Here is a 26,466-nt window from a genome sequence, read left to right on the forward strand (position 1 = left end):
AAGTAAGCAGCTTTTGAGAGTTTCTCTATTGAAAAGAGATTTTTTTTTTTTTTTTTCAATAAGAGAAATTCTCAAAAGTAGTTTTACCTTGTATCAGGCCCTCATTCATCTCGGAGGGGCAGTTAAGGAGAACGAGCTGGGAGATCCGAGATAGTAGGAACTAAAGGTCCACGTTTAATCACCCAAAGAAAAGAAAAAAGGTTCAAGCTAGTTTAATTATTCTAGACCAACCTTATCAACTAATTTTCTGTTTCTGTAATCTTATATCTCTTCTTTAGGATCTATTTATCTAAATGTTTGTTACTCAGATTTTATATTTACTTGTAATCAGAATCGATACTGCAATCTTCAACTCCAAATTACTTTCTATTTATATGAAATCATTTGCTGAAAAGATGATGGAATAGGCCTTTGGCTCTTTAGAAGCTTGGACCAATTTATTAAAGCTCAATCCATAATGCAGCAAGGGAGCCTAGAACCACTTTTGGCTGAAGCTTGGGGACTTATCAAAGCTATGAAGTGGGTGCAGTCACTTGGCCTTCAAAGAGTTATATTTGAACTTGATTGCAAAGCCGAGGTTGATAAGCTACACTCGAAAGTTTTTGGTATTTCTTAGCTGGATAACATCCTATCTTTATGTAATCAGTTTCTTTAAGTTTATCCTTCGCACGGAAACAAGCCAATTTAATTGCTCATAAGTTAGCAAAAACGTTAAAATTTCATGTTGGCATTCATATATTTGATTGTATTCCTCTTAGTGTACTATCAAGTTCTTATTCAAATGATATAATCTTATTTTTCCTATAAAAAAAGAAGAAGCTTGGACCAAAAATAAGAAGTGTGCTGGATAAGCCATGTTGGGCCAAGTGCTAATGTGCTAGATATTTATTCTATAAATCGATAGTTTTTAGATTATATTATTTTTAAACACATTCTTATAATTTTGGTTAAAATTCAATTTAATACTTTTTTTTTAGTTCAGTTAAGTTTTCTAATCTTTAAAAAAAGTTCAATTAATTTCTTAACATGAAATATGACCAACGACGTTAATATCAAACAATGAATGACAGATTAAATGTCATGTGGATTTCATAATTAATGTTGTTAGTCAAAATTGATTGTAAGAATCTAATTAGCGAATTTAATTAAACTAAAAAACAATCAAATTAAATAAAAAATTAAAATAAAGATCTGAAAAACTAATTCAACCAATAATTTTCCCTTTTCTTTTGTTGACGATTTTTCCCCTTTCATAACGTCAATTGGTATAGAGAGAAAAAATGGAAAAGATCCGCTATAAATTTTGTTGCACTAAATCAAGAATTCATGACGTAACCCACTATATATAGATAATTCTTTGATGTTTTATATATATAAAAGATATTTCTATAATGTTTGACAAAATTGCGATTTGCGAGTCCAAAACAGAAAGAGTACACTAATTGGGTACAAATTTCCTTTTAATTTGATTATTCTATTTTTCCAAATACGATTTGGATTGTACGTTTTTACTTCTTGTTAAGCTTGACAGTTACTTCTGCAATGAAAAAACCAAAAACTGCAACGGTCATTACACGTTAATTAGGCACAAATTTTCATTAATTAGATTATCCACCAATATGTATCAATATTTGACTAGACCACTGTTGGGCAAACAAATGGAGTACGTTATAAGGTTTTCAGAAGAAAAATCGTCATTTATCCACCAACTTGAGTTATATTGTTAGTTTCAAATGCTTTGACTAACAATTTCTAGCTAGTAAACCATGATGGTCCACTGCCACATACTATAGTTTAAAGTCGAAAACAGAACCTTTATTTCCTACGAATGGTTCACAAAAATGGAGGTGGATGTATTTTATTGGATAAATAAAAGATTAAAGATAACTAGAAATTATAGTCTTTGATTGCCGGAATTGGAAATCGTGTGTCAACTCATTCATATTCAGTTTCGTTAAATCTCTCTTTGCGTACTCTGCCAGAACCATTAACTAACATTCCTTCCTTTTATTCGATTTTAAAATTAACGGCTCATTTGATTGGAAAGTAGACAGTGATAAATAATTGCTGGTTCAATCCCCATAAACACATTTCATCCCAAGTCCTACTAGAAAAGACCATATAAGGGTTTCATTATATCCCTTAAACCGAGTCTTAACCACTTTCAAAAGATCATTATTCTTTGCATATTAGACTAATAAGATGTTCTTTTTGATATTGACAGTTGGAGTCAGTCAAACACAAAGCAATCCATTCTTATGGAAGAGGAACCAGCATAAATGATGGAACCTTTTAGACCCTATTTAACTCATTTTAAGCCATGACAACCGTTGCCATGCTGCAACTAAATAAATATTTGACTTGTCTAACTAGACAATCATAAGCATCCAAAATTTGATCATACTGAATAACATATATCTTAAGGAGAGATATATAACAAGAATAATTCTTATTTTGAAAGTATGATAATAATAAATCTTTATCATATAACTTTATAGAAGATCGATGGCTATTTAATTTTAATTTTAATAATTCAAATAGGGTCCAACATTTCAATAGATATTTTTTAAAACAACTAAATATTTTCACTAACCCCTCCCAGAACCTAAGGCGTGCATGTATTTCAATTTTCACATTACTCGATTGATTGAAAAAGCTAATTAATTCAAAGCAGTTGTTTTCAAAACTCCAATGCAATATATAAATTTACAATAAAAAATGATATATACTTAAATTAAAGTTTAACGTTATATTAGTTCATCTTCGTTAGTATAATTTTTTATTATCAGTTTACATTAAGAATATGATACAATATATTAACAAAATTAAGCATTCACCTTATACAACACACAAAAATATTATTTATATAATAATTCATACAACAATTTGTACAATAACATATTTTTTGTGTCCATCACTGCAGATAATTTATTACATGTCATAATGATGCAAAAAAATACAAAAATAATGTTATACAAGTTATTGTATATACACACGCGGGCTTATAGTATGGTTTTATTATTATAATTGAAAAAAAATTATCGACAATTTTATTAATTTTTAATGCAAATATTTATTATATAAAATTATTGACGAAGTAAAATTTCAAAATTTCCATTCAACAAAATCGGAATTAAGGAAACGTAATCAAATTCATATTAGGAGACTTACATCTAGCATCTTCAACAAAATTCTGATGGTAAATATATATTAAACCTGCCTCAGTTTTGTTGAAAACCACGTATGAGCACTAAGCAGCAAAAGATGGGTTTTGACCCGAAGACAAGGAATAGGACAGAAGGCCCGGAATGAAGCACTTGAAATGAAATTGCAATTGGCCGTAGAGACGCTTTCGATACCGATAGAGACACGTGTGTATATACAGGGCAATGAGTTCACTTATGGAAGTTGCTATCGTACTTTGCCACTTTTCGGTTTTCACTTATAACAATAAAATTACTCACCCTTTGAATTTTTGTTGTGTCCGTGTGCATGACACCCTAGGAATAGTGTTGAAGAGGAAGACAATGTTCTACAAAGAAGAGTCGTATACGAAGGTTGCTATGGCCATGTCATTGACACCGTCCTAGTATTTACTTTGACCAGCACCGTTTCTTCTTTTTCTATTGTTAACATGGGCCGACTGGAGGGTCACGACAAACCCTTGGGGGTTTTGCCACTTGTACCATGCCACACTCAATGAGAATGGCATCAGCAACAACTACAGCAAAGTCTTTTTCAATCATAACACTAACAATAATATTCAATAACTCATTTCTTGAATGAACCAAGAACTCATTTGAAGAATGGGAATATTTTTCTTGAATCAATCACCTCAAGAGAATCACATAATTGGTAGTTAGCTGTTTCAAACGGCTAATACAATTGAAGTTTAAAATCAAAACTACCAAAATTTCTTAATTTACGCTTTAAGTGATTAATTACTCACTTGAAGAGTACCTTAATTATGCATTCTTTAAAATGAACAATATTTTAAAATAAATGTGATAGTACTATTTTTCAACGTTTGGACAAACTTGCATGAATTTTTCACGCTCAAAATTAGCTTACACGGATTTAAAACAAAGTGGATTTAAATCCCATTATATCAACGAATGCCGACATGGCATTTATTTCACACGAGTTTTAAGTTTTAAAGATAAAAGACCCAAATTAAACTCTCAACTTAGAAACAGTAAGTCAAGCTGCCGTTTTCATAATAGGTCCTCTCCTCATAAAGTGAAAGACGTCTAAACGCAATTCTGCCTATTTGGTTCGGATACATCAAATCCTAACACTTCTTCATGCTATAGGCCAGTTCATATAAAGCGATCATATGAGGTTACACAAAACAAATTAAGTGCATTAGTTAAATATATATTTTTAACTCATTTTGGAATGGAATGGAATTACTACGCTTTTGACCTTTATTCGTTTGAACCGGTAATTCCTTCCTACAGTACGAGGCACTCTATATAGGAGTAGTATATATTACGTACGTCAAAGCCCACACTAGCTTTCACCACTAATCCCTGCACTAACGATATTAGACGGTCATAAAAATACGCTTTGAATATTTGCTTCTTTTTTAAAATAATAAAAAAAAAACTGTGAGGAGGAGGCATTTGAGTTGGTACTACTCGGAAACGCCAATACTCTCTGTCGACCCTATCTTTCCATTAGTGGCCGTCTCAGATACTCCATAAATAAATTCAGATACGTCCAAAAATCTTCAAATGACCCACCCCTTTTAAATACCTCTCCTTACACACTCTTGTTGCAAAACGCAAATCCCCAAACCAAAACTTTTGTGACTTACACACAAACACGCACTCCCTTATAACTATCTCTGTCTCCGAGCCATGTGCCAGTTATCATCTCCCTCCACTCTGTGTGAAAGCAATGAGGGCCATCCAAACATGCCCCCAACCAAAATTCATGAGGAGCCTGACATGTTCGTCCTTTTGATCCCCAAACCCCCAACAACAACAACATTCTTCGAACAAGGCCAAAATAACCAAAAGCCCCATAAAACCCATTTTTCCCTCGCCCTCGACGAAGTCAAATGCATAGCCAACATAGCATTACCCATGGTGCTAACCGGGTTACTACTCTATTCTCGCTCCGTAATCTCCATGCTCTTCCTCGGTCGCGTCGGTGAGCTCGCCTTAGCTGGTGGCTCTCTCGCCATTGGATTCGCCAACATCACGGGCTATTCTATTCTCTCGGGCCTCGCCATGGGCATGGAGCCCATTTGCGGCCAGGCTTTCGGGGCCAAAAGGTTCAAACTTTTGGGCCTCGCGATGCAGAGGACAATGGTCTTGCTTCTTCTAACTTGTGTTTTTATATCATTCTTGTGGTTCAACATGAAGAAAATATTGGTCCTGTGTGGCCAACAAGAAGACATCGCCACCGAAGCTCAATCTTTCATACTATTTTCAATTCCCGATCTTGTAGCACAATCATTGCTACACCCTTTGAGAATCTACTTAAGAAGTCAATCTATAACCCTGCCTCTCACATACACTGCCTCTCTGTCTATTCTCCTTCACGTCCCCATCAACTACTTCCTTGTCTCTGTGCTTAAGCTTGGAATCAAAGGCATTGCCTTAGGCGCTGTTTGGACGAATTTCAACCTCGTCTTTTCGTTGATTCTCTACATCTGGGTCTCCGGCGTATACAAGAAAACATGGCCCGGTGTTTCGTTGAAGGGCGTCTTCAGCGGTTGGAAATCGCTTTTGAATCTTGCAATTCCAAGTTGCATTTCCGTTTGCCTGGAGTGGTGGTGGTACGAAATCATGATTTTACTATGCGGGTTATTGATTAATCCCCAAGCAACGGTTGCATCAATGGGTGTTCTGATTCAAACCACTGCTCTGATATACATTTTCCCATCTTCCCTAAGCTTTGCCGTTTCCACACGTGTTGGAAATGAACTGGGTGCGGAGAATCCCAAAAAGGCAAAACTTGCAGCCCTCGTGGGGTTATGTTTCAGTTACGGTTTGGGTTTCTCGGCTTTGTTTTTCGCAGTTTCGGTGAGGCACGTGTGGGCTTCGATGTTCACAAGTGACGCGGAGATCATTGCTTTGACATCGATGGTGTTGCCCATCATTGGACTATGTGAACTTGGAAATTGTCCGCAAACAACGGTTTGCGGCGTTTTGAGGGGAACCGCAAGGCCCAAGTTGGGAGCGAATATAAATTTGGGTTGCTTCTATCTAGTGGGAATGCCCGTTGCGGTGAGGTTGAGTTTCTTTGCCGGCTTTGATTTCAAAGGCTTGTGGCTTGGTTTATTGGCAGCTCAAGCCTCTTGTATGTTCACCATGCTAATTGTGTTGGCTCGAACCAATTGGGAGGGTCAAGTTCAAAGAGCCAAAGAACTCACATCATCGTCTGATTCTAGTGAGGAGGAGGAGGAACAAGATCAGAAATGCTTGTTCAGTTCGGGCGCCACAAAGGAATGCTCTCATTCTGATTCATTAGTTTGATCGATCATCATTGCAGTGACGTCACGTTGATTCTTTTATATTTTTGCATTCAAGCTAGATTTTATAACATGAAATTGATTCTTTCTAGATTGTCCTAATTTTAATTGTACATTCCGGAGAAGAGGCAGAGCATAAACGCATGCATTCATACAAAGAAGAAATAAAAAATAAAAACACAAAGGAATGCGTTTTTGTTTCTGTTTTGATTCATTAATTAATTACATGGACATGATGATGGCAGTTCTAGTTAAATCACTTGACTCTGGAGGCTCGACCTTATCACTCACGGTTGTTAAAAAAAAAAATACTAGTAGTACATTAAACATGAATATCGTGAAACACAGACTTAAAATTATGATTACATGTTGATTGAGACTCGCCCCCAAAAGACAAAGGGAAAAGAAAACCCCTTGAGATAGATACTGTTTGCAATGGTAATTAACTAATCATATATATCAATTGAAATTAACATTTTAAAATATTTTAAGGGAAAAAAACATTTTTATTTTTTTATTCCTGCCGTCTGCAGATAAGATGGTTGGTGGCCAGTGGGATTGCGCGTTTTACCTAGTCGTGGACTTCTGTCGGTTGGTTGACGACGAAAATTGCTAAGTCTGCTGACTCCCCAGGTGACCTAAAAAACATTTAAAGGATTCCACATCTCAATTTTGACGTGTTTTAAGAAAGAGAATAAATTTAGAATGTTCCATGGTTTATATCATTTGAAGCAGCCTCTAGGATGTTTCTTAGAGGGGAAAAAGCAAAACTGTATATGCATGCATGGTATAATTAAAAAAGCTAAAAAGAAAACACCAGGTATTTCAATTGACAAGTTCTTTGTCCAAATTCATTGTAAAGAGAGAAAAAAATATACAATATTTAAATACAACTTTCTTTAAAATTAAACTAGAAATGGAAGAAATAACGAAAAATATAAAATAAGATAAGTTGTCATGAAAACAGATTGAAAATATATATTATTTAGGTTATACAATTTTATTGTAAAAATATAACATCTTCTAAAAACAGCTAGAGAAACTAGCTCCACCACTTAACATGGAAAGCAATTTCGTGGTATATAATTGGTATGGAAAGAACAGGAACCATTTCAATGTTCCATTCTGCCGCCAAAGGCTTGTTGCGATTTCGCCAACATAATGATACTAATATGTGAGAGGCAATGCTTCACTACTAAAAAATCAGTGATAGTGCTATACACCTGTAACGAGTGAGATAGCTAGATGTTACGTTTATTTCCTTTAATTATCTCTCCCACCTATTATATTAGCCAACACATGGCGTGAAAGACCCAAAGAGGTTTTTTCACCAAACTAACGTCGCTGTGCTTACTCGTCCATTAATCCAACTTGCTTTCCCATTTGATCACAAATACCATTCAGCCTCCCAAACCTTTTCCCTCTCCACGCATGCACGCGTTTATATTAATCAGATCCAGCTTAGAATTATTTTTTACGTACTCCAGTTTTGAAAGTTAATTTTAATATATTTTAAAGACCAATTTACATTTTCATTTCAATCTGACTTGGCATTTTATATTTTTAAATTTTATACTTTTAATTATATATTTAATAAATGATATTTTACAAACTATTATATATATATATATATATATATATATATATATATTAATTCATGATTTAAATATATATATATATATATATATACATATATAATGTTAAAATTTATATATTATATCAATAAATTAAATTAACTCAATTATATCGCATAGTATGTTATTAGATTTTGATTGTGTGTATTTGAAACCTAATTAGCAACACATGCTTTTATTCTCTTTACATGTTTAGCAGAAACAAGTAACTTCTACATTATTTGCATTCTTAGACATGGTGATAATTGTTGTACATGTTTAATTTTTATACTTAATTTTCACAACAATTATTTTAATTCTTCTTATTTATGACTTAGTTTGATCAGAATAAGTTAGAACTTTATTTTTTAGCTTTATGAATTTAATTATAATGAATTCATTAGTTTTAATTATGTTTTGTAGAGTTTTCGTGTATTAACCTGAAAGAAAGAATTTTTAAATTGATGAAGTAGCTCGCTTAGTGCACTTGCACGTGTTTAACGCGTCAGAGTCAGCTTGAAAGGCCATGTTGCAAGCATCTAGAGACTGCTAGAGGGAAATCTAAAGCTTGGTGCACGTTGAGCAAATTGTTCTCACTACCAAAGATTTGGGTTAAACACGCACCTCAAACTCAACTTACAGTCACTTAACCAAATGATGTTTTTGTATGCATGCTTAGCACAAACCTTGGGCTCACCATGTAATCCATTTTGTAGAAAAGATAGTGCAACCTTTTTGCACACATTTAAACCTTGTTTTCATTGGGATGGAAAAGAGCATCAACCAAGGGTTGTATGGGACAGCTACGGAGCTTCCATCTTCTATTTTCCTTCATCTTCTCCCTTCCATTTTACAATTTTGAGGTCTCTCATGACAATGAGAGACTAGTTCATCCATTATTGAGGGATTGGTGTGCTAAGTTACTCTCATGTAATTAATCTCTATATTTAGTCAATGTTATTTCCTATGTTATTACTTCTCTTCATTTTGATTGCTTGTTTTATGATTTGATTACCTTAGCTTTAATTCTTTGTTTTTATTGACATTGAAAAATGCTGAAAACTACATTTTGAATAGAACATCTAATGAATATTTTATCTAAGGATGGAGGATTGTTTGTTAGTATCATTAGTGATCAACCATATGAACATGTTTCATAGTTAAAATGTCATTGAGAAATTCTTTTTTACTTACATTTGAAAATAATATCGAATATTTGTTATGTTTATGACTGAAATAACACTTGTTAATCTTAATAAGTCATTGTTTTTGAATCCAAGTGATTTAGTTTGACTTGCTAAGAGATTAGGAGTTGAGTTAAGCTACTTAGATTCTTTCACGTGAAAGATTATAATTAAAGCACCATAGTGGATTAAGGTAGCATTAGAGTAAACATTATATAAAGAAAACCTTTATAACTGCTGATATTGTTAGCTTAATATAGTCAAATCTCCAACATTTTATTTATTTTTGCTCTCACCTATCAATTGTTTGTGTTTTTTCTTACATGTAATTTGCTTTGCTTTTAGTTTAGCACCAACTTTGCTTTATGTTCTTTTACATTTAAAATAAAATATCCTTTATCTAGAACTTGAATTTACATAAATAGCTTGATATGAGCAAGTTTCATGAATAAGATACTTAAATTTTTTGTTTTATACTATTTGCACAATCCTTTAGTATGTTTATCAAAGATATATCAAACACATGATTTTGTTGAAGGACTTACATAAGAAAGAAAGGTGTCCAAACACATTGTAAGTCAATGTTTTAAGATTATACATACAACTTATCAAACTTTTTAATCTTCCACTCTTGACCAAGCTTTATAGCCGTGAGACATGTGGCAGATTCCTGCGAGCTATAACTTTTTTTTTTTTTTACAGGAAACGAGCTGAGTTATTACTGTTGAAACTTGAGATTGTTAACGTTCCTATATAGGAGTATCTTTAAGACTAGGCTGATTTTTCAAAACTCAAATGCTCAATCGTTGAATAGAGATTAATACCTGATAGAGTGATAGGAAAATTAATTAACTTTGAAGAGGATTGACAATGAACTAAATATAGTAATACGGCGTACAACGGTTGAAAGAAAAGCCGCCGGAAAATTCATTGGCCTCCCTTCAACAGAAATGCTTTCAAGACAGTGATCCTCTGGCCGGCTTAATTCGCCAACCTGCATATCCTAAATATTATTCCATTTGATAATATAATATGCAAGTCACACTAGACTGAGATTTGACGAAAACAAAGAAAAGCTTATTTAAAGTGTCTCTCATTAGTCATTACTACAAGACAACGATAAGATAATCACAACGTGATTTTTGTGGGCGGGTAAGAATCATCTAATAAATTATTCAGCGATATGCGTACGTCAAACCAATGAATAGAGTTGGATTATCGTACAGAGGGATGAAGAATAATCTCGCCAAAGAAAACACCGGGACGGCCATCGCTACCGTTTATTGTTTAATTAGTGTTTTGTTTTGTGCGACCCCCTCTGCCACATACGTTAACTTAGTCTCAAGAGTTGCTGTTATCTTATTGTAGTATTAAGAGTTATTTATATTATAATATCTGTATATATATAGACCCTAGTATATACTATTCATTTAAATCTCACATTTTTCTCAATTTTCTTTTCTCTTTCGTGGCTATAGAAATTATTATACTTGTACAATTTTAATATGCAAATATGAGTTTTGTAATTTTAAATTTTATTGTTCTTCCATAGCGGTTGGTATATAAAACACAAGGAACTAGTATAATAACATGATTTAGATAGTATATTCTTAGCACCCCTCTTCCATAATTCTAGTCCCGGTAATAAGAGTAATTATTTTACACGGTTGCATATGTTGCTTGATATATTTTTTTTAAATTTCAAAATTATTTTTGCCATGAATACAATTAACTTTGAAAAAATAAATTTGTTAACGTTTTCGTTAATAAAAATTAATTCTAGATGCTAGATTCATAGACTATAATTTCACTTTAAAATAATTTGTTTTATTGTCCAAATAATTTTTTTAAAATTCACTTTTGAAATATATTTTTAACATAATAATTTTTTTTCTCAATTTTTAATTAATATTTTTAAAAAATAATCACCATGAAATTGAAGATTTATTAAATTTGTTGATGATTAACCTTGTTAGAGAACCTAGTCGGCTACAAGTGAGATTTTCTATCTTAATTATGTTTTTTCTAAAAAAATCAAGTCCAGTTTCACTTATAACAACAATATGTTGATTAATGTTTTGAATATTATTAAATTCAATTTTACCAAAATCTAAAACAAATGTATTTCGTCTATATTGCATGCCGCCGTTTTGAGAAGAAAGGTAGAAACTAAAAAAGCAAACAAATGTTTTCTGGCCGCCCAAGTCTAGGTTAGAATTGGTCTAACATAAAAGCCAGAGAAAGAAGGTCCTCTTCAATGTTTAATTGAAGTCAACCAGCTCAACGGTTTAGCTATAAAATATTTACACTTGGTGTACATTGGATGTCGATCCCCTCGTGTTTCTAATATCGATTCTTTCATTCATTTTTATTTTTATTTTTTATAACTTCGTTACCTAATACTCCATGCAATGTCCAAATGTACACCACAAAATGTGCATTGCATGATATAATGATTGGATAATGTTTTATAACAATTAATGTGCTTGCTAGTCCAAGTCAAGAGGCATGTCTCATGTTTCTGTTGTATGGGTACGATTAAACTATTAATTATTAACCCAATGGATAAAGACCTTTAGTTTGGATTATCAATAGGATTTTGACAACTTTTAAACACACCACATGGCATCAATGAAACCATGGGCAATGAAATGAAATAAGGTGGAATATATATTTTTTTTATACATAGGAATTGAATTAAGGTATTGAAAAATTCCCAATAACACATGCACCCATTGTCATATTAATTGTGCCAAACCTCTTGGTAAATAAGGTGAGATATGATAAAATAAAAGCTAATAATTTATTATTTAGATATTATGATAAAAATAGAAAGAAAATATTGGTTCTATTTCATTTTAATTTTTTCTGGAAAGGACAAAAAAAATGTTAGTTAAACTTGGATAGATTATCAATGAAAGTTGCATTTTGTGGAAGGAATTAATTGTTGGTATAGTGATAAATCACAATTTAAAAGTTTATTGAGAGAAATCTACACATTAAATGTTTGATGGTGCGTTGCACGTTGTTCACTCTAATTATTAGAAACTTTTAGTTTCTAGTCTTCTACTAAGCAAGTGTTTTGAAATCCAATCATCCAACTTTCCTATACATATAGACATAGTAGATAACTTTCCAATTAATAAGGTGGACCCTTAAATCTTAATTAATCTATCCAAATAAGCTTTTTCTGAATATTTTTTTTCAAATACCATCTGCTTATATAGAGTTTAATGATTATATATTATCAGTATAAAATAATTTTATTTTATCATGTAATCATAGATTACTGTTTGAATTCTTTTAAAATAATCAAGTTAATAAATTTTACATATATAGTGAATTGCGATTGAAATACTGTATAAAATTTTTTATAACATTTTTTTCCTCCTAATATATGTTGATTGGAAGTTTGTATGTTGCACGGGGAATATGATCAAAGAGCCTAAAAGGTTGTTGTCAATTTCTTACACTCCCATTATTAATAATGGGAATACAGGAAGTTCTACCCGGCCTAGAACCGACTGGAGATAAACATTGGGCTTTCTAATTAGCTTTCTTTTTGGACTTAAGAAAACATCCTTCTTTGCACAAGAAAACAAAATTGGAGCATCTAGCTATGGTCATTTGATTTGATGTAAGCGACAAAAACAAACGAGATGACCTTTTTTGGGCCCACGGTGCAAGTGTTAACATCTCAATTGTTAAACCCATGGCTAACCCATCCACCAAATGAACCACCAAGAGCTCTCTAGAAGTCAAGGATGAACTCTCCCATATTGGGCCCACTAAACAGTATAATATGCTTTTGGCCCACCATGCAACAGAACTTAATTTTACTAGTAGTTATTTATAAACATTCATTTATGTTTAATATTAATTAAATAATTTTGAAAACAATTATACTGATAATAAATATAAAAATATATTTTTAATAAATTATTAAATAACTTATAAAACAATTTGGTTTGATACAAAATTTTTAAAAAAGCTCGTTACAACTTTTTTTAAAAGACATTACTTAGTAACTGAATTTTTTAAAAAACTTTTCTTTTTAATTTAAAATGGATTTTAATAATCCATATTGCTAAATACTATCATTTTTATTGGATGTAAAGAAGCTTTACATTGATTATTCATATCCATTAATTTCTAAAACCAAATATATATCATATATATAAATTATTTCATTATTAAGAATGAAAAAATGATATAAGGGAATAGATTGAAAAGAAAATATTTATCAAAATGTTTTGTGGAATAACGAATTAAAAAGCCAAACGACAGAGGAGTTTAACAAAGAAAGTCATTTCATTGATCTTCTTGTAAACGTATTCTAACGGCTAACACGACGAGAGATAAGAGGTTGCGAATCATGAAAATAAAAGGCGATCAGGTTGAACTTTAATTATGAACTGTTTGAGAATTTTTAAATAATTTCATAAACTAAAAATAATTAATAATTAGGTCTTTAATCATGTAATTTTTATATTCGTTTTTTTAAAATCGCTATAAATGATCATTTTTAACAGATTTAAACTGCTAAAAACTAACAGAACCTACTTTATTTTAACCTATTTAAAAAATTTAACCTAATAAGTAGAAGGAGAACTTGTTGGAAGTACGACTAGGAATGATCATTTTGTTCAGTGCCTCTGAGCTCTATGAGGATCTATGACTGTGAGTTTCCCTTCAATTCCTTGTACAAATTATTTGCATGGATGAAAGCATTTGTCAGCACGTTTAGTTAGAATTTGAAGGCAACTCTCTGCATGCAAACATGTTGAAGATATTGCGAGGAGCAGGATAGGTTTTACAAGCCATAATATCATATTGTAGTGCTTCTCCCGCTCTTGTGCATACTTAATTTGATGTATGGAAATAAAGTGCAATTTTTCTGCTCCAAATTATAGCATTTAATTTAGGCTATATATAGCTCAAACACATTTGGTTCATATATATCTCAACATATACGTACTTAGTGATAAGGCATCTTGTTTACTAATTAGTTATTAGTATTTGAGTAGGGTTGTTAGCTTGGGTGAAAGAGATGTCGATAACTGACATACTTACTAACAGCACGAGGGGGACGACCTGTCGGAATATATGGAACATATATGCCTTATAATATATAGCTTCTTCAAATTAAAATAACAAAGACACCAAAACAGTCAAAACATATTTCATTATTAATTGATGATCCTCAACTGCTTCAGTAATTTTGTATTCTTTTCCACACTTAGCCTTAGCCATGCCCCTACTGGTATTAGTCCCGGAATATAGGTTTGGACTTTGGTGTGTTCAAACCTACCCCTAGATCCAAAGATATATATATGCATCATTTGTAAAACTGGACTTATATAGTCTATATATCCAAATGTTAACTAGTTCATTAATGACTAACAAATTGAAAAAATATTAACAATATATTTTAATTTATCTTGATTTTTAATATATTTTTAAATTCTTATAAATTCTTAACTTATAAAAAAAATCAATATATATTTTTAACGAAAATTTTATTATTATTGATTCTTTTAACTAATGTCCTTAAGACAATATATATATATATATACTAATAGATCATTACTTGTTGGAACTTGAAATGGTGCGATCGGTAGACTTCAAACATGCCGTTCATCGTGACTCAAAGCCAAAATATGTAAATGGGGCAAAAAACTTAAAAAGGAAAGAAAGGGTATATAGATTATTTGATGAATGAATTGCTTTTTATGAAATGTAAAACTTGCAATGTGCTTATTAATAGTATATTAGTACCGAATTGAACCTGACTCCACCAAAATGAATTGCAACATGTTCGAGTTTTAAAAGTTATACTTGATGAAGTGAGTCTGCTTCATCACAGCTGATATAACTCGTTTAAATTTTTGTAAAACATTTTTTTAATTTTGATTTGAGGTGGCCCGAATTTTCCACGCTACAAAATGGGTAGTTTTTCTGGTAAACTGCTATCATGACATTGATTGAGGCATTGAGCGAGGTGGACAGTGGCAGAAAGTGATATTATAAGGATTCACTTCTTTCATTCAAATTTTAAGTTAAATTTAAGTTTATAGTTAGACTCATTTATCAAGTTAAACTTGAATAATCCATTTTTTTTCTTTAACAAGAATCTCAGACACCAAAATTGTTATTCGAAACCTAATGAGAGATGAGATAAAAGAAAAAAAACATAGATATCATTGACGATATGATATGAGAAAAAAAAAAGATAAATAAAAATGATTAGTATTAGATGTTTAAAAAAACTAGTGTTAAAAAATTAATGTTATTTATTTTCCTGCAAGTTAAGCTTAAACTTCACCAACTATACTCAACTTCACTCGTCTACATTTCTTGAGACAGCTACCAATCTCGGTGGATTAGTGGCTGCTTATTTGTCACATCTTGATGTGAAATGTGAGAGATTAAAAGATGTTTGTTGGTTCAACTATAATTAGCGATTGGATTAATCCTACTAACTGCATGTTTATGGATTGAATTGAATTAATCTTGAAAGAAAAATTATCAAGTCCAATTTATTTTATTTTATTTTTTAATTAATTTAATTTTAAATTCCAATTTATTTATTTACTTTTCAATTAGATGAAATTGATTTTTGGATTTTGAAAAAAGAGTCTAAAAATTCAATATTAAAATAAATGATAAAATACACAAATTAACTTAATACCAAACATCACATCTCATATAGAACTCATATCATAATTCAAATTGTAAGTCAAAAATAATTTTACGATCCCTTAAATAACAATTAGAAAATTTGATTTTTTTGGGTTTCATTTTCAATTTGTTTGGTTATTATTTTTTCATTGCAGTTTGTATTGAATTGAATACGTTAATAAACACCAACACCCCTAAATCTTTTCATCTTTTCAAATATATTATATTTGATATGGAAAAACACATATGTGATTAATAGTAACTTTACGAAAAAAACATTATCTCTTAAATATAATTAGATTCGCTTCATAATATATATTTTTTACTGGTAGATTGGCTTCATAATATATGTTCACACAAATATTAATAAAAGGCGACAAATGTCAGCCTTGGTTTGGGAAAGGCCAATGTCTTAATGACCGTAATGGCCAAAGAATTATTTGACCAAACAACACAAATTACCATGGAAATATTTTACATTCTAGAACTATAATTTAACCCTACGCAATATTTACATTTTTTAACTAGTCCAATATTAACCTGATATACAATGAAGATTGGATTCCATTAAACCTGACTGATCATCCATAATCATTCCAAGAGTTATTAGGCAAATGGGTCATGTGCATTTCATCATTGCTTTGCCTAATTGCATCTACATAATTCGATTATTTCGCAAGAAATGGAGGCTTTCATTCTATCTATAATTTTCCGGCTCCATAATTTACGTACGAATCTTAACTCATGTCATGGATGACCTCATTTATAGGCTTTTAAATATGATTTTTTCTCAAAACTTCGAAATTTATAAAATCGATTTAGTGCGGGTAAAATTCACACTATTAATAATAAATATTCTTTAGTGTTTATTTCAAATAACTAAAAGTAAGATTTTTTTAAAATACTTATATGTTGTTCTAATTTGAATTTGGTAAATATTTTTAATAAAAAAGTTCACTTTCAACATTCAAGAGCTTAAAATTAACTCTAAATATTGACGTGAATAACACACACACACACACACACATATATATATATATATATATATATATATATATATATATATATATATATATATATATATATTCTTTTCAAGGTGGGTTGAGAATTGAGATTGGAGTGACGTGAGTACAAATTGCCCAAATAGAGTTTGTTTGCTTTTTTAAAACATATTTTTATTAATGAATTAATTAACTTATTATTATTATTATTATAAAAAATTATAAAATTGTAACAATGTTTTATTTTAACTTACATTTCCTGTTCATTAAATATATAATAAAAAGGATTTTTTTTGTTTTAATAAAAAAACATAATTATTCTGCAAAGAGTCCAAGTGAATAGCTTTAAGTAAACATAGACCATTCTTAAAAAAATAAAAAATAAACATATACAAATTATCAGGAACAGATTTAAGTAGAGCAGGGGTGGCCCCAAGCCACCATCACCTTCTCTTTTTTTTTAATAAAAATTCATATATAGAATTTAATTTTATATAAAATATATAATTTATTAGTCTGTTAAATATAATTACTACTCCACTCTTAAAAGTAATTTTTTCTCAATATACTTTCTGCCACTTTGTCATGTGATTTTTCTTAATTATAGCGTCCCATATTCGGTCGTTTTTATTTTATTTTTCAAATAACATTCTTTAAATTTAGTTAATTTCAAATCATCCTGTTACTAATACTATTTTTAATATTAATATATTTGAAGCTTATAAATTTAAATTTTGATATACCATATCAAATTAACAGTTGATTCATGCAAAATATGTGTGTGTGATATTGATATTGGGAGAATATATATAAAATAAATGTCTTTCTAATAAATAAATTGAAAATTTTAATTTCTCTTTTTTATTCTTATATTTTCAAATAAGCATGAAGTTTAAGAGTAATATTCATTATTTTTATCAAGTTTATAATTTATTTATTTATTTGATAGATATATTATTAAAAAAGTTCTTACTCAATTAACGCCACCGCATCAATTGTAAACATTTTTATTTATTATACATAATAACAACTATATTTATTTTTATGCTATCTTTTATTTTTTTACTTTATGTGTGTGTGTGAAGGAACTTGAGAACCAAGAGACTTCATTTCAGGGATTGAACTTTCCATATTGAGGAATATAATAATATATAGTGTTTTGATCATTGATTGATACGGTTAACTATGTACTCCTACAACATATATTAATCTTAGTTCCAAATTATATATATGAGACCTTTTTTTTGACAAACATATATGAGAACATAATCTTAATTAAATCGCCTTCTGTGGATAACCTGGCATATTAAATTTGCAAACTATCAGGTTAGGTATTATTAAGCATTTTATGCTAAGATAACGTGTCCAACATGCTTTCCAAGGAACAGAATTCTAGCAACTATCCCTTAAAATAAAAATTCTAGCAATTATTTGATTACTGATTAAGCTTTTTTGTTTTTTTTCCTACTCTTCATGACTATACTCCATTTGAGCAAATGGAATTGAACATACCAATTACCTATAAACTAAAGGATTTAATTTGCTTTAGTTATGTTGTTTTTAATAATTATAATTAACAAATCATCATTGAAGAAATACTATAATTTTCGTCCCCAATTCAATCAAAAGCAAATGATTTATATCAAACTAGAGATTTACGAATATACTATTTAGAACCTCGTCCCAACTAGTACAAAACTCTTTACATTCGCTTAACTTTAAGATCTAAAATTTCATTTTCTCGTGAATTAAAATTCCCCACCTTATGCATATATGCACGCGCAAATGCACGTGCGGTTATCTCGGTAACTGTAAGAAGGCAGCTATGTGTAACGTGTCCACTGTATATTCAAGTAAAACTCAAAAATCTCTGGTTCGTATACAGCACAACATAGAATAATTTATTGTATCAGCATTATTCACATGCATCCTGCAAGTATAGAATATTTATTAATTTAAATCTGCAAGTAAGATTCACTGGCGTGGCGTTTGTGTAAGAATTATATCAAAGTTTTATCAGCATTAAATAATTTTTACACGCTGAAATTTTTATGAAATTATTAATTGTCGGACAAAATCTCCATATGCTGAGAAACATTAAGCCCGGCATTACAAAAAAAAAAAAATATTAAGCCCAGTAGATAACTGACCCAAGGTAAAAAAAAATGCATCTTTTTGGTTCTATACATTTACACATGTGTGATTTTGATTAATAATATTTTTTTATCATAATTTTTAATTATTAAAATTAAGTCTCCAATTCTAAATTTCATCCTATAATTAATAGGAATATAATGGAAGTATGATGTGATATTGATTTATATAGATTATAAAAAAGAAAAAATGCATAAAATATTTTTCAAAAATAAAATCAATACATAAAATAGGCACTTCGAAGCCACTTTTATGGTTTTTTTTATTTTTATTTAAATATTTTATATTATTTTCTCAATGTCACATTACATATATGTTATATTTTTAATTATTAGATAAAATTTGAGGTGAAGAATTTAATTTCAACAATTAAAAAAATCATAATGACTAAATATATGAGCAATTAAAATTAGAAAGGACTAAAATTATACATAAATTAAAATAAAGTGACTAAAAGTGCAACTAATAACAAATTCTGATTCAATAAATAGTATTTGACAAAAAAAAAACCCATTAAACAATAGAATATGTGCATAGGAACTAAAATTGACCAAGGTCCAATATTTTTATATCGATGAATTTAGTGTCTAAATTTTATAAAAAAAATATGAATTCAATATCTCTTTAACTTTGAAAAAGCATGATGAATTTTTAGAGATAAATGATAATGGACTAAATTTATATTATTTTTTTAAAATTTAAAGACTAAGTTCATCCATATAAAATTATAAAATCTTTCATCATATTTGATAAAAAAATATATAGGACTAAAAATATATTTATCGATTTTTCCCTCTTTGACTCTCTTATCACGTCACCTATTTTATGACATTTTTCACTCTTCTCTTCTTATATCTCCTTGTCATAGAGATTGTTGTGAGAAAACCTCATGGCTCATGCATGTATCAAAAGAGCTGAAAAAAGAGGGATCCAGGACTAGCTTTACACCGCTTCTATTTTAGGTGACACAAATCTATATTCGGCTCGTATTATCCGAGGAAGCTAGGTCTAATCACCAATGGCTTTAGCAACCGGAAACTAGGATACGGTTTATTACCCCATTCTGTAATTATTCCCTGTACCACATATAATGAACATCTGTATCTATTTTATAATTTCTATTGCTAAGTTGGTTTACTTGGACATATATTTGCCGAAAGCAAAGCGTTTTCATAAATTGAGACTAATTTTCAAAGCTTAGATATTATTTTAGTGAATTTTATCCTTTTCAACAAAAAAAATTTATACACACAAGAAACAAACTACTTAGACATAAAATGAAACTAACTATTATGGTTGGACTCTATGACCCATATGTATATATTTCAGGTTTTGCACAGGGGCGAAACTCCTTTAACTACATTTTTTTTGTGTCAAAAAGAATCTGTACTGACAAAATAAATCCTAGATATTGGAACGTCCAAACTACCGGACGGGTAACTGTGTCTAGTTACACTATAATATGAATGAAGCCCGGTGAATAAAATTTTGAATATATATATACAACTTAATCAACCCCGCATAATCAAATAGTGAGTCAACTACATATGATATATCGGTACACTCAACAAAGTGAACCAATGGCATCAATTGGTTGAACATGTTGCAGGATATCTCTTTGAAGTGGACCAGCTGCATTTGGGGACCCACCTCAAGATTTTATGTCATTTACATTCAGACAAGTAGGACCCTTTTACACCATCCAGTTCCCACAAAACATTAGAAATATCCTAGTTATTAGAAAACCATACATTTTATAGTCTATTCTTTAAAACAAAAGGGGGGGAGACAGGGAGAGAGAGTATGAAGAGAATTAAAAGAAACCTTTTAGATGACTTCATAACCTCTTCACAAGTTGAGAACTAGAATTAAATAGGATTCATTGATCTGGCATTATTTTGCTCCTTCTCAATAGTAGCTTTTCAAGTTTATGTCAAACAGTTAAGCAATCTATGTCATCCTCCAGCAAGACTACCCGTTTAATCATTTTAATTTTTAAGCATGGAAGATATCAAATTTTAGAAATGGGTAAATTAGCAACCCGTCCAACCCCCCACCACAAATAAATAAATAAATAGAAGGGAACAGGACAATGTATCAATCACAATTATATTGGAAATTTTGAGAGTTTGTGCTTGATTGAGTTGTCCGTGATATCATATTAAATAGTGTTTTGTTTTTTTAGCAGTTATATAAATTTCATAAGACTTAACAATATGTACAATATATTTATTTATTTTTATGTTAATTAAAAATCATATCAATTGATAGTTTTTAATTAATTGGAAGTATAAAAAAAATTACATGCTTTTTAAACTTTTCAAAAAAAATATTGTCCAAGAATGTACTACTACAGCAGGGACTTTTACTTAAACATAGTGTCCAAGAAAACATATAAGAGCATCCAAATACAGCTTACTATTGTAGCAGCAAGATCAACTTGACAGACTACGACCTTAGAGATGTTGATATATAGTTCCTAACTCATAAAGCCTCTGTACATTATGTAAAGGAATTATCTACAGAACTCATCTAGTACTCTATTAGTGACACCTAATTCAAATTAAGATAATTAAAAAGCCAAAATGCTCGGCCATTATTCACAGTGACCTACCTATATTGTGGTAATGGCTGCTATTTGGTCAAGTCCGTGGCTCAATGGGCAGATGGGGCGGCGCTCAATGAGTAAAACTCTTCTACCTTACAGATGAAATACTGTATCATCCACTCTTTTGACCTAGCTAGATTAGCATCTGTTAATTTTGTCGCCAAATTTAAAAACAAGACCTTGTTGAATAGTAGTTGGATGCATTTTCTAGAATCATCCAATGGGCAATGAGAATCACTAATGACGTGTATCTTGAGATTTAAGACATTACATTTTAGTTAGGATGAGGTTATCCATTTAGCTGCAGAGGAAAAAAAATCTATAGAAAGATCTTGCTCAAAGGAATTCAACTAGAAAATTAAAGTATGTGTGCTCCCTCTTGTGAGCATCAACATCACTTAGATTGAGAATTTAGCATAGATATTGGAAAGATTTCAAGTTGGACAAAGGCATTTACAAGTTTAGTACTACTTGAAGCATTTAATGATCCATGGAATATTTACTTGAGATGCTTAGTTTGGTCAGAGAGATTCTTTAAAACCTACTAACTCATCATCAAATCTAGGCAATACCCGCAAAATCTCCTAAAAAAAACTGCCTCGTGCTTCTTCAGTTTCGTGTAACATGGACCATTTACCGCATTCGGGATAATGAAAAAAGAAAGAAAGAAAAAAAAACAAAAGTTTCCTTCAAGAGAGAAGACGTGGGGAGAGGAAGCATCCAGTGAGATTCATATCATGCAAGGCCCTTGGACACATCATATATGCCCGTTGACATAGCAATAAGTGGTCTATAGACAGATATAATTCCAATTATTCTAATCTATCTCCAACTACTAGTACAGCTTTTTAGAACAACCAACTTTACGAAAAACTAAAGGAAAACCGAAATTAATATATTATTTTCTTCAACTAGTTCTAAGAATTGGCCTGCCTATTTAAGAACATCTTCTGAGATTCTGGTATGCATTGCCAGCACTGTCTACTCCTTTCTGCCCATTCTTCCCTCCTTACCCACTTTCTTCATTTATGGCTCTCTGAACCTGTCCATTCCTTTTTAATTCTAATAACAACACCCTTTTCAGCACTTCACTCTTATAATATATATTATTATCATCTCCTCTCTTCTTATTAAAGAGTTCCGTTCCTTTTTATTTTTCAAAAATAAAAATAAAAATGTGGGCTCTTTTTCTTGGAGCATTGGTTATTATAGGCATAACACATTGGGTTTATAGATGGAGAAATCCTAGTTGCAATGGCAAACTCCCTCCAGGTTCAATGGGTTTCCCCCTTCTGGGTGAGACCCTTCAGTTTTTCTCCCCTAACACCAATTCTGGAATTCCTCCTTTCATCAAGCAGAGAATGAAAAGGTATATATAAGTGTTTTTTTTATTCTCAACTAAAATAGAAACATTCTTCTAAAGAAGTAAACTTACATATGATCATCCATTTTGAGTTTTTCAGGTATGGACCAATCTTCAAGACCAACTTGGTTGGACGACCAGTTGTAGTATCAACGGACCCTGATCTTAATCACTTCATCTTCCAACAAGAGGGGCAAGTGTTCCAAAGCTGGTACCCAGACACATTCACAGAAATCTTTGGGCGACAAAATGTTGGCTCCTTACATGGGTTTATGTATAAGTACCTTAAGAACATGGTGCTCAATCTGTTTGGTCCTGAAAGCCTTAAAAAGATGCTCCCAGAACTTGAACAAACAACGTGCAGAACATTAGAGCAGTGGTCATGTGAGAACAGTGTTGAATTGAAGGAAGCAACAGCAAGGGTAACATTATTACGCTAACTTCTCTTGTTTTCATCTGTCTCCCTTTTCTATTCCATGTATCTCTAATATGGTTTGCTATGTATATGCTCTCCCATGCAGATGATATTTGATTTGACCGCGAAAAAACTCATCAGTTATGATTCAACAAAGTCCTCGGAGAATTTAAGGGAAAACTTTGTTGCATTTATCCAAGGACTCATCTCCTTCCCCCTAGACATTCCAGGAACAGCTTATCACAAATGCCTGCAGGTAAGTACATCATCCACCAACACTAGTCATTAATTTTACCTCACCTCATGCTATGTGGCTTCCTTCATTGAAATTTCTGCCACTATAAAAACACCTTCAAGTGTATAATTGTTTAATTCACTTTCGGTGGATCCTACAATATTACATGAATTTAAGAACTTCAACAAATTTTCTTTCTAACAACGTAACTAGTATTATAGACTAGTAAACCCAAAAACAAAACAAAAGATATCATCCTAGAGGATTGACCATATCATACAAAATAGTTTCTTTTGATAATGCCAGCAAAGATTGAAAAGCAGCATTTGTTTGTTTTGTTTGGTGATATTTCTCAGGGTAGGAAAAGGGCAATGAAGATGCTGAAGAACATGCTGCAGGAAAGACGGAGAATGCAAAGGAAAGAGCAAACAGATTTCTTTGACTATGTTGTTGAAGAACTTAAGAAAGAGGGAACAATCCTCACTGAAGCGATCGCCCTGGACCTCATGTTTGTGCTCCTCTTTGCAAGCTTTGAAACCACTTCTCTCGCTCTCACTTATGCCATAAAATTACTCTCGGACAATCCCGTAGTGCTCAAGCGATTACAAGTAAGTATATATGTTAAAAATATTATTAAAACCTAATTTCATGGCTTTTTCTTTTTTACGTCCCTCGTGTTTTGACTCTATACTAAAATGAAAAGACCCTTGGTATTGTGCCTTTTAGGAAGAACATGAAGCCATCCTCAAACAACGTGAAGATCCTAACTCCGGAGTCACGTGGAAAGAATACAAATCAATGACATTCACATTTCAGGTGGATCAATAATTTCTTCATTATATATATTTTTTCTTCTTAATGTTAATTTCTACGTGTACATATCTCATTTAAAAGTCCGTGACGATTTGCAGTTCATAAATGAAACCGTGAGACTCGCAAATATTGTTCCAGGAATCTTCCGAAAGGCACTGAGGGAAATTAATTTTAAGGGTATGCCGTATGTGATTGCTTGCTTGTATGCACAAATATCATTCATTTTACGAAAAGTACAGTTTTTGATATATGGCTTTAAATTTGATACACAACCAATTATTGGACTAGTTAGAAAATTCAATTTATTAAATTTAAATACTAGAATGTATAAGTCCATGAGTGCACTCACGCATAGCTTGTATTTTAAGTAAGGGAAAAGCGCACAGTATCTGACATTACCTCATTTGGTCAAACATTGAATACATATATACATGCAGGATATACGATACCAGCAGGTTGGGCAGTGATGGTGTGTCCCCCGGCTGTGCACTTGAATCCAGCTAAATATCATGATCCCCTTGCTTTCAACCCATGGAGATGGGAGGTGCGTCTAAGGCATGTTTGATTTTTTGTTTTAAATGTTTTTTTAATAAATAATTATAAAGTCTATTTTTTTTGCCTTATTCTTGTTTTTAAATATTTGTAAGAAATTATATGTAAAAAAAAGCTGCTTTAGCTTAGCTACCAGCTGTCTATAACTATATTCAAGCAACTTAGATTTTAGCTTTCCATCTTTCTTTTACACTTTTAGTGACCCCGAAAAAATGGGCTTTCAGGGAGTGGAACTACATGGTGCCAGCAAAAATTTCATGGCTTTCGGCGGAGGCATGAGATTTTGTGTTGGAACGGACTTCACTAAAGTTCAGATGGCTATGTTTATTCATAGCTTGTTAACCAAGTACCGGTAAGATTATGAAATTGAAATGACAACGCTATGCGTGTGAACTTAAATTGACATGCAAAATCTCTCTTTATTTAACATATGAATATTTCAGGTGGCGACCCATCAAAGGAGGAAACATCCTTCGAACTCCTGGTTTACAGTTTCCAAATGGCTTTCACGTCCAGATCATGGAAAAAGATCAAAGGAAGCAGGAACCAGAATATACCACTACAAATTAGAAACCAAAACTCCGCAAGAGAGACTCATATGGTAGAATTTTAGGCTTCACATCTTCCCAGACACAAGGCAATGTAATTGTTATGGAAGCCAGAAAAGTAACCATAAGGGTCTCACTCAGTTTTGATTAGGTCTCTCAAAAGTTGAGCTTTTATTAGATTTTCCTCTCAATATACTACAGGGTTTTTTGAAAAACATGGGTTGAAACCAAAATATGACGTGTCTTACCTTGCAAAAAGACAGTGAGGGAGAAGGGAAGGAAAGTTGTACTTTGCTAACAAGTGGTGTAAATGTTTCAGATTATATCCTGAGTTAATATACAATTTTCTCTTTCAAAGTCACAATTTTTACTGCTTCCAAATTATATATAAAGTAGTCAATTGAGAATAAAATTGTTTAAAGTTGACAAACTCGCTAAGGTATACTTTTTAGGAACTTTGAAATTTGACAAACCAAAGCAGCACAAGTCCTTACTTTTATGGATCAAATTGTAGATGACCTATTTCCTTCCTATAAAAATATCTTTTGCATTACATTCTAAATCTATCTTTCAATAACTTTCTTTCCTCAATTGTTGTCCTCCCCACCGTATTAAAAAGTAATAGAATGGGAGAAGGAAGACTAGTAGTGGAAACGGAAGAAGGTAAAAGGATAAAAAACGTAACTACGATTCTATATATGAAGTAGGTAACAAATTCCTCTAAAATGTTAGTGTCCGCAATTAAAAAATATCTTCATTAAATTATATATGCGGGCTTCAATCTACTCAGCCTCTGGCTCATCTAGCAGAACTTG

General features: G+C 31.4%; 2 protein-coding genes across 2 annotated transcripts; both read left to right on the top strand.

Annotated features, from left to right (window-relative positions):
* The first annotated feature begins 4,729 nt into the window (after window positions 1-4,729).
* Window positions 4,730-6,740, top strand: LOC114424410 (protein DETOXIFICATION 49-like). The gene has a single exon (XM_028391253.1). The coding sequence runs from the start codon at window positions 4,863-4,865 to the stop codon at window positions 6,486-6,488; it is 1,626 nt and encodes a 541-aa protein (XP_028247054.1). The 5' UTR covers window positions 4,730-4,862; the 3' UTR covers window positions 6,489-6,740.
* Window positions 6,741-22,708: 15,968 nt separating this feature from the next.
* On the top strand, window positions 22,709-26,032 carry LOC114424420 (cytochrome P450 87A3-like). The gene is made up of 9 exons (XM_028391266.1): window positions 22,709-23,094; window positions 23,189-23,510; window positions 23,610-23,759; window positions 24,095-24,346; window positions 24,465-24,554; window positions 24,650-24,728; window positions 24,989-25,095; window positions 25,328-25,455; window positions 25,547-26,032. The coding sequence occupies exons 1-9, from the start codon at window positions 22,901-22,903 to the stop codon at window positions 25,671-25,673; spliced, it is 1,449 nt and encodes a 482-aa protein (XP_028247067.1). The 5' UTR covers window positions 22,709-22,900; the 3' UTR covers window positions 25,674-26,032.
* Window positions 26,033-26,466: the final 434 nt, after the last annotated feature.

Source organism: Glycine soja, chromosome 1 (assembly GCF_004193775.1).
Source record: "Glycine soja cultivar W05 chromosome 1, ASM419377v2, whole genome shotgun sequence".
NCBI classification, from domain to species: domain Eukaryota; kingdom Viridiplantae; phylum Streptophyta; class Magnoliopsida; order Fabales; family Fabaceae; genus Glycine; species Glycine soja.

Bases quoted from the DNA above. Each gene is read 5' to 3' on its own strand.
- LOC114424420 (XM_028391266.1), top strand. From the start codon at position 22,901: ATGTGGGCTCTTTTTCTTGGAGCATTGGTTATTATAGGCATAACACAT. The intron at 23,095-23,188 runs GTATATATAAGT...TGAGTTTTTCAG, and splicing joins ATCAAGCAGAGAATGAAAAG to GTATGGACCAATCTTCAAGA. The intron at 24,729-24,988 runs GTATGCCGTATG...ATATACATGCAG, and splicing joins GAGGGAAATTAATTTTAAGG to GATATACGATACCAGCAGGT.
- LOC114424410 (XM_028391253.1), top strand. From the start codon at position 4,863: ATGTGCCAGTTATCATCTCCCTCCACTCTGTGTGAAAGCAATGAGGGC.